The 12,197-nt window shown below is 44.1% G+C and overlaps 1 protein-coding gene across 2 annotated transcripts in view; it reads left to right on the top strand.

The window, feature by feature from the left end:
• HAUS5 (HAUS augmin like complex subunit 5) overlaps positions 1-12,197 on the top strand; it is a 246,752-nt gene that overhangs the window by 206,763 nt on the left and 27,792 nt on the right. For both annotated transcript variants that reach the window (XM_069201157.1, XM_069201156.1), the window contains exon 19: positions 3,062-3,194. In XM_069201157.1, coding sequence (XP_069057258.1) covers positions 3,062-3,194 — 133 coding nt within the window. The remainder of the gene's footprint in view (positions 1-3,061; positions 3,195-12,197) is intronic.

Here is a 12,197-nt window from a genome sequence, read left to right as displayed (position 1 = left end):
TTTTCAGAGGCGCAATGGAAACAAGCTTCTACTAATGATGTCCTACTCTCTAAAGTCATGATGTATGTTAAGGAAGGGTAGCTTCATGAGAAGAGTTTGGATTTAATTTCTCATACATTTTTAAGGTGACGGGTGAGTTAACTATTGAAGATGGGGTACTAATGGGGAGTGATAAGATAGCACCTCCATGGGCTATTAGAAGTATCATTTTAGAAAAAGCACATGAAGGGCATTTGGGTTCGACACTTACCAAAGGAGGGTTAGAGAATACTATTGGTGGCCGCAATGGACAAAGAAATTGATGCTTTAGTTACAAATTGCCAAACTTGTGCTACCTGTGACAAGTCACTGAAGACAGTACCTCCTTTGAAACTTATTGAATGTCCTTCTAGTCCGTGCGAAAAGATCGGTATTGTCTTAATAGGGCCTTTCAATTCTCTTCCACCTAAGTTACGATATGCTTGTGCTATGGTGGATTACTATTCCAAATTGGCACATATAAAATTTGTAGGTGAGGCTAATACTGCAAGTGGGGTGTCTTTTCTAAAATATATGTTTTTGGATGAAGGATTTCCTAAGGAGCTGGTTTCCGATAACCTGGTACAATTTGTATCCACTGAAGTAGACGGCTTTCTAAAGGAATGTGCAATTAAAACATTTAAAAAGTTCACTTTACCAACCACAAACTAATGGTTAGGTTGAATGTTTCAAGCGTGTGGTTGGACAATATGTGCAATGGGCTTTAGCTAAGGAGTATGTGATTGAGGCTGCTGTGCAAAGCATGTTGTGGTTTTACAGAACACCCCATTCAAGCTCGGGGGTATTGAAGCTCTTAGAAGAAGGAAACCTGCCACTTTGCTTAGACCAGCTTGGTTGTCCACATTTTTGAAACACTCAACATGTAATTAAGAAATTGACATTAAGGTTCGTTCTAATGTTGAGATAGCTCAAGGTAGACAAAAAGCATATTACGATAGGAACAGAAATGCAAAGTGTGTCCAGTTTGTAGTTGGTGACTGGGTACGAGTCAAATTACCTGGTTTTGTCAAGAAAGGTGATCCAAAGTATTCTGAACCATCAAGTGTGGACAAAGTGTATGGCAGTGCTATTCGCGTGAAAACACGAAACTGGTGGAATGTGGGGAAAGTAGCCAAAATTACAACGGGTACTAATGATGTGCTGGTTGTTGGCCGACAAAGTGTCATTGGACAGAATGTAAAGTTACAGAAGTACTCAAATGTTCAAAGGCGTAATGAGGAAAATACAGAAATTCACAAGGGTGTGGATTCAATTTTGTGTGAAATGCCAGTTAGGAGAAGTGTTAGGATTCATAATCTACCTTTGGCTGTCCTCCCAAAGGTTAAAACTGGATAGTTTACCACCTGGGCCCAGCCCCAAAGCAGCTAAGCACAACGCTGTGCTAGGGAATACGCTGTGCTAGGGAATATGGCAGTGAAGACCGGTTGAAACTGCTACTACATACGCCCAAGGGACGTCGGCCTCTTCATTCAATTTGTAGAGACCCACCAGGCATTAAGGCTTCTATAGGCGGCTTGGGGAAGGCTAGTGATGTCTGCGGTGAAGGTGACACACACCAGTAAAGACGCACTTCCCCGCGGATCGAAATGTGCTAAGCGCATCGAGGACAATCTGCCCTCTAATGGGTGCACGGCCTCTGCGGCCCCAAGGACAGCTGAGAAGGCGGCCATAAGCGGAGTGGTCATAGACACGCTCCCGCGGTGCGAAGCTGAAGAGGAAAGAATTACCAGTCAATCACATACCATCACAGTAAAAATGAGAATAAAGCAGAAGGCACTTATTTGTGCTGGAGCAGGAAAGCAAGAGGAAGGAAGTTCCCAGGGAAAGACCGGTTTATATGGACTGTATCTATAGGACTCTAATTGGGTAAATAAAGGAACAAAAGTAAAGTATAATCCTTGCCTCCGGTCCTGACATAGAATTGGGTTAAAGGCAGGAAATATTCACGCAGTGGTCAATATGAAACCTTTGCGGAAACGATACAACAGTCTATGTATTTTGAGTGACGGCCAGGAATGTGGTATCATGGAGACAATACTCTCGAGCCATAAGCTAGTGGCCCTGCCGCAAGTGGCATAATCATAAGATCGTCTTTATCACAGATTCAGTCTGAGCTAATATATAAGCACATTGTGCTCTGTGTTTGGGCAAAGACAAATAATCAGCCCAGGAAATAGGACATTGTAGCAAACTGTGTCTGGGGCAAAAGCCAAACGTGGGTTGTGAAGACTTGGCTCTCAGGTATGCAGGTTCTGTATGTTACTGTAATTAGCAAAAGGCTAAGTCGCAATATAGAACAAATTATATAGCAACAAATAAAACACACTTTTTTCATTATGTAGTTCTGTATACCATTCTTTGTGTTTCCTGTTTTCCTATATGTTTGTGATAGTCATTAGAATTGTTCTACATATGTTTTGTACTGGGGTGTGGTTTAATAAAAGCCTTTAGTGTGTGTGTCAATTTGCATGTTTCTGTGTATGTGCTAAAATGGTGAGTAAGCACAGGCAACTCCCAAAAACATGTCCATTCTCTGGCAAGAACAATTGTCTGTTCCAAAACGAAGCCTTTTAAGTAAGCAATGAGGAAGGGATCATGGGATACCTGTTGGTTTCCTTCACTGTGCAAGGTTTTCCTTCACTTCTTGGGGGCCTAGTGGGTTCTTTCATGTGTGACCGAAAACTTTAGAACACACCAGTATTAGTAGTGATGCACCAACATCCACAAAGGTATGAGTAGTGTTGGGCCATAGGTTTACAAGCAAGTTGGAGCACATCAAGGCTTGAGACATTGAAACGGAAGTAGTACGTCGCTCCCACTGCCTAGCGCTATAGAGACAGAAAGCAGTGAACACACAGCCCAGACCAGCAGGCAGAAAGGGGCTAGTGTAGAGCATGAGTCTATTGACCCATGGCTTGAGTTATGTCCTGGTTTTAAAGCAGCATCATACAATCATAGTGGGTGTATGTTCTCTGCTTAGCACTGGGCCTCCTCCCTGACCATTTTCACTTCTCACTTGTAGTTCTGATCCAGAGGATTAAAGAACAGGATGACGAGCAAATCCGTGAACTGGTGCCTTTAGTAAAGCGCATAACAGAGGACTACACAAGGAACCTGGAACAAGCACGTGAGGTACAGAGAGCCATCAATGACTGGTGAGTACGGTTGGTCCTCCGGTCCTGAGCACTGCGTTCTATAGAACTTACAAATCACTCTTCTTTCCACTTTACTTCTTTTTCTCTTTGCCTCTGTCCATGCCTTTATCAGTTGCCTCTTTCTTTAACACTCACTTCCTTCTCCTCAACTCTCTAGTTGATGCTCTCGTTTATCTTGTCTCCTTATCTGGCATTGCTGTCCCTTTCCCTCTGCTTTTATCATTGATTCTCTCCTTTGTCTCACTCTGTCCTCTGCATGTTGCCCTGCCTCATCTCATTCTTTAGAGGTTTCCATTTACTTTTTATCTACATGTTACTGTTCTTTGATTTTGTTTGTCTCCTTTGTCACCTCATCCCATTGTTAATGTTGTTCCTCTGCAGGGCTCGAAAAAACATAAAAATGTGACTAGACCTGCAGGTCGAGTAACTTAAATCTATTCGACCTAACTGTAATGTACTTGACCTGTAAACGGGTCTCAAATTGTGTGATCCTAGGCAAATAGTTTAGAGTCGCCTTTTCTTAATTCTTATTCTTATATATGATTACACCTTCAAATATGTGAGCTCAACATTTCTGCAGTACAAAAAAACTCTTTTGTTTAAGTAGACTAAAGTTTTCTGCATGCTTCACAAGAATCTATCCCACATACCCAAGAGATCTAGCCCACATAACCTAGGACTTCTTTTATTTTACTAACAACATTGCCATCAGGGCATGAGTGTTCCTCAGTTTGTTTGAACACTCAATTTTAATAAATCTATTACTAAACCATGTTGTGGTAACACATTGTCATCTACACACAGTAACTTTCCAAGAAATGTCTAAAACCTTTCCACTAACTTGCGGCTTTACTGATAAAATAAATATATATAAATACATATATATATATTAACAATCTGTGGAAATTGGATTTCAGAAAACATATCCTTTGCACATCAATATGTAAAGTATTCTGATTTGTTTTCATCCTATTAAAATATTTTTTCATCACACAGAAATATAACAAAAGGGCTTTCACAACTACTGAAATATATTTTGAAATGTTTGCACAGTTGACTTAATCATTTAAATGTTGCGTGAAAAACCTGACACTCTATATGCTTTTATTTTACATTCTAAGCAGCAGGTCACACAGTTCACATTACAAAAGTCCTGGACCTCTGCAGTCAGAAGGAAAATTAATTGTAAGAAAAACGGACTTTTGACCTCTGTGAACACAGAGCAAATGTGACATTAGAACAAGATTTAAAGGCATCTTTTATTGCCCTTCATCTTTTCAGCTGAACAGCATACCTGTTCAGTGTCAACTCGACAAAAGGGAAGAGTAAGTATTAAAAATAGCTCGACCTGATCAAATAAGACTCGCCAATGCGAGTGGTCGAGTGGATTTTTTCCAGCCCTGCTCTTCACCTCTTCCTTCTCCTTGATGTTTACTTGTCCTCCTTCTGCTCTCTTGTTGCAGCTCTCTGCTTTACTTGTTGCTGCTCTGCCTTGAATCTCTCCTTCCTAATATCTTGTTTCTTTTCATTGTTTGCCACATCTCTTATTGATCTGTTTGTTCTTGTGTCCCCTGTGAATGCCTTTTATCTGTCTTCCCCTTCTCTTTCTTTGCTGCTGTTCCTGGTCTCCACTTTTCTCTCTTCGTCTCTGTTTGCTGCTCACTTTTGTCTCTAGGGTTCTTATTCGCATTCCTCTTTCTGATCTGTCCGTAATGTCTTGTTTTTGCCCCTAAAGTTTTCTTTTCGCTCTCCTGTTCTCTTTTCTCTTCCTCTGTCCATTTTCCTTTTCTTTCTATTTTTCACTACCTCAGTGTTTTATTCTTTTCTCTGCCCTTGTTCTTTCTCTGTGTTTTATCCTCATGGTACTGTGTTATCTCTATTGAATGGGATGGAATACAAGGGAAAGGAAACAGAGGCCCTTGGAACAGTACTGATTCAGAATCCGTTCTTAATACTCGGTAGACAAAAGTTTTTTCCAAGTCACATTTGTAATTTTACTATAAGGCTTAGGGAACAATTAGAGTTCAAGCGGATTGAGAATTTAGTGTTCCTAATGGATACTTCTAACTGTAGATTCCTCATCTTGTGAATACCCCTAGGCAGCAGACTGGATCCAAAGAGTTTGCTCAGCATTTCACTTGTGTGCCAGTAGGTAGTTTTGTGCAGCCCCATATCAGGTCCGTCCCATCCTGGTAGTGATATCAGGGCCACATATAATATCGTTGACTGTGTGTGGATGTCATTTCCCTTCTTTTAGCACCATCCGATGCTCCCTCGATTCTGCTTAGCAGAAGCTTTTCTTCCAAATTTTTAACAGTGTGACAGGGACACGTCTTCCCCTAAAGCTATAGCTTGTAAACCCTGCAAGGATTGATATTCACAGGTGCCAGTCGAAATCGTGCTATGACTGTGCTCGGATGGGTCCGAAGGCAATTTGAGACCGCAAGGCCAAACTCTAGCTCTAGTGCTGGGCTCTGTTGGCCTCTAGGGCTCCTTAACATATCAAACAGATGTAAATGGGTTTGTATAGAGCTGCATTAAATCTGTGTGTTTTGACCCTGCTGGGTTAACATTTTCCTTTGACATTCCCTGACTTGATGACTGAGGTCATATAAGAAGTGACTATGTGAAATGTATCAATGTTGTGAACTGTAGGTAAGTGACGTTTTCAGCAATTGAATCCCATAAATTGAGCAATAGTAATACCTGTTACTTACAAGTCTTAGAGACGGCAGCAGTGCAATATGAAGCTCTATATAAACAAGTTGTTACCAGCAGAGTCCCGAGGCACTTGGGTACCATTGCGCTTCTCATTGGATGTCAGCAATTCATATTTTATTTGTGAATCTTGGGGGATATAAGGGTGAAGAGCTCAAGGCTAAGTTTAGGAGCTGCTGAGGATTTGAAACTCTAGTCTGATACAGCAGAACGTAGTAGTATCCAAATGTCATTGTCCAGGCACAGCTATATCATTTCAAAGGCAACGGTATGGCCCTAATTGTTAATATAGCATTTACATGGTTAGGCCCTATAGTTATGTGATCAATTGTATTGGTCCATATAGAGAAATAGTTAACTCACTGCAGTCCTAGAATTCCTCCAGATCAGGTTGTTTTGCAATGAAACTCTGTGTCCCACACATTATACCGCAAAGTGTGAGTGCCAAGCAAAATGCTACTCTTGTATTAGCATGGGCTTTACACCGTATGCTTTTTTCTCAAGAATCTCAAGTTCAAGGAGGATGCACTAGTCTGGTGATCCAATATTGCACTATTATCACAAACAAATTAAACTTACCATCCAAAAGGGAATATGGAAAAGCGGTTATTTGCCAGCAAGCGGAAATAGACAGAGTAGTCGCTCCAATGAGGGCCCAAGAAATGCAACAGCCCTCCATAATGGAACTTTCATAAACCCTCATAATTGCTAGGATATTGTTGCTGGACCAGTGAGATCCAAGGACACTTATAAAAATTACATTTAGAATTTAAACTTTTTCAGATACCTGTAACCTTTTTAAAGTGACCTGTTTTCAGCCTTATGGTCCATTGAAAGCACTCATGCACAGGGTAATAGGTGGTGGTGTTCAAGGTTACAAACCCTCTGTATCCAAAGGACTGCACCATACTGGTTTGAATTGTAGTTTGACATTTTCACTAGAATTCCTGAATTTTGGCTGTTCACTGGGCTTGGTTTTTCTGAATGAAAACTGCCCTGCTGTCCTTGGGTGTTTCTTTCTGACTTTTTTCTTCTGTCCCTTTCTGTCTTCTGACAGTGCATCTCTTTTTAGAGAACTTTCGCCCTGTGGATGAAAGATCTGCCAGACTGATTGACACTAGAGCTTACTATGTGGCTGGAAACAATGGTAGGCTTTTCTGGGCCTCTAGCAAGAGAGTCTGAACAATCACGGGGGTTTAGGAATGGGTTGGTGAGGAGGAGGGGCAGTGGATGAAGCCCAGTTTTCAATTTAAAGTGCATAAATAGATTGTACTTTGTTGTTGTTGTAGCAGATTCCCTCTGGAGTAAGGGAAATACGTTCCAATGGGGAAAGGAACTAGAATTGGCCTATGATGAGGAAGTGTCTTGTTCACCATTGGTTAGGTGAGAGAACTTGAGTTAGGCTTCTTGTAGTGGCCTCCTAGTGTCAGTAGTACAGCTTCCATCCGAGTCTGGTCATGTGTGATACTACTCAGTTGGTAAGCTCTTTGGCTTAGTAGATCTTGGTCAGAAATTTAGCATCCCCTTCACCTGAAAGCTGCACCCTGCCATCATGGGCTGTGCGTTTGATTGACGTAAAATGAGAACTTACTCAGTTAGAACTTCTTTTCCCAGGTGCAGAGCATTACATTACCATTTTATTTTGCAGCATGGACTTTGTAGGTGGGTTTCCGCTCTTGCCCTGAACAGTAAATAATATGCACAACTTTGTGATGAGTACTTACTAACCGTAGATTCCTCATCTTTAGAATACCCCCAGGCGCCAGAATGGATCCGGAAATTATTCAAAGCAATGCTCCTGCACCCTGCCAAGTGGCACCGGGTGGCTCTGCTTTGGCTTATTACTGCTCCATAAGAAACAAAGCGGCAGCTTATTTAAGTGAAATATTTGTGACACTGCTGAGTGCCGATGTCAGTTCTTTTCATTCAGCGCCTATGAACGTAAATGACTAGCTCCGCTCCCTCTTTTGAAATCGAAATCCAGTGTGCAAGGGAACGATGTCCACACACAAAACTACAGAGTTTACACTGCAAGGACTGTTGAATACAGATGACCGTAATGGACCCGCAGAAGATGTGCCTTTGGTGTTTAAGCTCAGGACACTACTCTAAGTGGGACAGAGTGTACCTTCATGCATCCGAAGGCTATCCGGAACTATGCATTGAAGCTGTTCTCATAGGCGAAAAAAGGGAGAATTCACAAACCTCACACATGTCCTGATCCAAGTCGAGAGTGCAAACTAGCTGTCAAAGTTGTTCCCGCGACATGTTTTCTTTTCAATCAGTCATCCGGTAAGTCAAAAGTCTAAATTGAAAAGGAGACATAAGAAGGCGAAGCAGGACTCATCCTGCCACTCTAGCTAAAAAAGAGAAGTTGTAAAGGTGTTGAGATACCAGTCCATCTCACTTCTGATCCCAGATTGAGGAGCTGATTCAACAATTGATCCTGATGCAAACCGAGTTACTAGGGCAATCACCAAAGCCTCAACAGGTCAAGGCCTTTAAGGATGCTGTGCTGCATATTTTTGGCACACTCCTGCCTCCCTCTGGCTCGCCGTCCTTTGGCCCCTGTGGATTCACAGGTGCCTCCAGTTGGGCTGGGGATCTGTCCCTTGCACTGTCTGAAAGCCTAGAGCCCGCCTCTGGTTCTCCACTGACTCCGGTGCAGACTTCCCTTCCAACTCCAAGACCTGAGTCAGTTCCTCTTTTATCAGTGCTGGTCCTGACTGTGCTGAAGGGGGGAATCTGGTGGCTACTTCATTGTCCAACCTCGAGCCAAATTAGTCTTGACCCCGAGCAAGGTCACGCTCCAACTCCACTCTATGGCACCCTTTTCTAGGACAGCCTCATAATATAACACGACTTCCTCAGAGACTCCATCATCTTTTTGGTTTCAATTCCGACCAGAGTTTACCTCCAACTGCAGATGACAGTGGAGATAATGGGGATGATTTACCCCCTGTATTATGATGATGAAAGTTCATGCTTTGACTTGACTTACAGGAGGACAGCGGGCTTTACACTTCCCCCGATGCAGGATTGATATTCTCCATTGGGCCGCAAACAGACGAGAGTGCTTCCTTTGCTGTGGTAATCTGATGTGCTACTGAAGTCCTGGACCTGCAACTTCCTTCTGTTGAAATTAAGACAAACATCCTTACAGAAATCCTACAGCCTGGGTCTGCTTTCTCTGAGCTGTAACCTCCATTCAAGCCCTGACTGACATGCTGAACGGCACTTGCTCAAACACTTGCTGTTGTCCACCAGTGAACAGGCAGGTGCCTAGACACCACAGACCATCGTCTGACGAACCTGAGTTTCTTACTTGGCATCCTACCACTGATAGAATGCTTTGCACCCTCCCCCCCCCCCCCCCGCCCTACCCCCACCCCCAGGGATTTGAAAAGGATTGAGGTGTTCAGAAAACTAATATTCTCTTTGACCAGCTTGACATTGAGATTGGTCAACATGCTTGGCCTTTTAGGCCGATATACACACACCCTAACAGACATGGCCAGCAAGCATTTGCTGACAGTCCCAGAAGAATTTAGGGCCTCCCTGGTTTAAACAATCCAAGATTGTCAGGATGTGGCCAAATAGGTTATTTGTGCTGTCTTGGGCACTACTCATTGCCTGGGGTGAGCAGCCGGAACTATTGTGGTGCTTTGTGGCAATGCGTGGATCCGATCCACAGTCTTTCCAGATGTATGGGAATCCCTTATGAATGTATCCTCTGATGGATCCTGCCTCTTCAGAAAAAAGCTATCCTTGCTTTAGAACGCTTTCAGGAAAGGCGGGCATGGCATGTTCTTTTGGTCTCTCTGTCCATGCCAGGCTGTTTTCCCCCTTCAGTTTCAGCCCTAAAGAGGCTACCTCAAAGGCTTAGCATACAGACAGCCCCAGAGCTCTCTGCCCCCACTTCAGTCACCCCAGTTTTTTTGTGTCTGGTGCAGCCACCAGGCAGGCAATGTGCAGGTCACAAGGGGCATCAATCTTCCCAGTCTCCCTTCCTCTGTAACGCCATCATCCAAGCCACTTTAGTTCACCCTTAGCGGCGCACAACTAGCCTGTGAAAGGCAGGATCCAACAGTCTCTCCCAGAGTGGCAAACTTATCACATCCAACAGATGGATCCTCCAGATCGTTCAGCAGGGCAATGCCCTCCTGTTCCTTTCTGATCTGCTGCAGCTCCCTTCTGCATATGAGCAGCTCACAGAGGAGCACCTGTCCATGTTAGTACAATAGGTGTGACCTCTACTGTCCAAAGAGGCTATTGAGAGGGTTTCTGGACTTGAAAGTAGGGACAGGTTGTTACTCCTGCTGTTTCCTCGTGCTAAAAGAGGACGGAGGCCTTTGGCCTATTTTAGATCTTCTCCAGCTAAATGCATTCCAGCGAAAAGACAAATTCATAGTACTCACACTCTCCGAAGTCCTGTCTGCTGTGGATCTGGGTTACTTAATAGTAGCCTTGGACCTGCAGGGCATGTACTTTCATGTGCTTGTCATGCAGTCCTACATACATTACCTGAGTGAGAGAATTTGGGTGTACTGTATGATATGGCTGGGTAGCCTTATCGTGCAGTACACTCGCAAATACCTGCTTGGGTCCAGTCAGGTATATTTACTCAATGTTAAGCTCAACCCTGTGTAGCTGTGGCTGCAAGCAGTGAGGCTTAGCAAGGGAACAATCTGTAAAGCATTTAACAGCAGCGGACATTGAAATAAGAAAGTCACACAACACGAAAGAAACAAGACACCAATTTTTAAAAATTAAGCTTATGTTAAGAATTTTTAGAGACCTTAATCATCAAAATCCACTGGAGGGTTCCGAGGTACAAAATTTAGCAGCAATAAATAACTTTTAAATCGGTAATCAAAAGTGTGGAAACTTTTGAAAAGTTTGGAATGGTTAGTTCGACAACTCCTACCTGAGTTGGGCGACCACGTCTGACAGGACAGAGGGCTGGGGGGCCAGAATGGACACTCAGTTTCCCGGCTACCAGAGGGTTTTTAGAGCAAGATCCAAAATGTACAGGATGATGGCCATAGACGACAACTGAGTGGTCATGATTCTGAGGGATGCAGGCTTAAAGATGCTCATGGATGCTTTTGGTGCTGTGCAGTCCACGGGGCTGAAGTCCGGTCGAATCCTTGGTCCACAGGGGAGTAAGGGAGACGGATCTCGGGGTCCCACAAAGTCCTCTTTGTAGGGTTCCAAGGGCTGCTGATGCAGACCATGCACTTTTGCAACACAGCTGTTACGGTGCAAATCTTTGGTGGAGGCTGATGTTCACTTGGGCAGACGAATTCGGTCACAGTCAAGTCTGGCAGACACAAGTGCACCCTTTGCCTATTTCTGTATTGTCGTTTAGAGTGCCCGGTGTCTGGTAGTGGCAAGACTTCTGTGGTGGCTACCAGAGATGTGACTTGGCTCTTCCAGCTTTGATGTCCCCTGTGCAGGTCTGGGAGGTCAGCCAACTGACCCTTGGAGTCACTGGTTCGGATGGGGCTGGGAACTAACTTTTCCCCAAGCCAGGCATGCGGAACAGGGTCCATACTCCACTATCCCAAAGTGCAGCAGGTGCAGTCGCTCTGGCATTGTATCCTCTCTTCCAACGAGTGCAGAATGGTCTCCTTCTCGTCCTTCTTTCAAGTCCAGCGAGTACTGAAGCCTCGGGTGCTAGGGGTGCCCATTATATCCCATCAGAGTGCCCCGAGGGGACACTGATCATTAGCCAATGGGCTAGTTGGTCCCCTCCTCTCAGGTGACACAGTTCTGGTGTTGTGTGGCATCAGGCTATCCCAGAGTGTAACATTCTTGCCACAACCAACATGGCAGGATTCTTCCTTGGCAGTAAGGATCTTGGTAGCCCACCCCCAGAGGTGTGGATACTGTGAGGCCACACGCCCCTGGAAAACTGGTTTGGGAACTGGTTTTCCCTCCTCTGTCCCTGGCTCTACTCTGTCTGTAGGAAACAAAAAGCATCCTGCTCGAGAGTGTTACAGCGGCTCTTCTAAGGTGGCTTCAGCTTTGAAGCTCGCCTTTTGGGCTAGCACACTGGTTAGCCATCCTCTGGGAGGAAGTCACACCTTCCAGTGCAGCAACAGTCTTTGTTCCTGGTCTGGGAGTCGTTTGCACATCTCCCCAGACTGGCAGAAAGCTGTCTGTTTGCTAGTGCTTTGTGAGGCTGCTGGACTAGCTGGAGGACAGAGTGGCAACTTTGTGGAAGTTGCTTAACTTTAAAAGTTACATTAATTCCGACGTGGCCATCAAGTCACATGTAAT

Source organism: Pleurodeles waltl, chromosome 7 (assembly GCF_031143425.1).
Source record: "Pleurodeles waltl isolate 20211129_DDA chromosome 7, aPleWal1.hap1.20221129, whole genome shotgun sequence".
Taxonomy (NCBI): domain Eukaryota; kingdom Metazoa; phylum Chordata; class Amphibia; order Caudata; family Salamandridae; genus Pleurodeles; species Pleurodeles waltl.
Note: the sequence above shows the minus strand (reverse complement) of the source record. Positions and strands in the feature narration are given on the sequence as shown.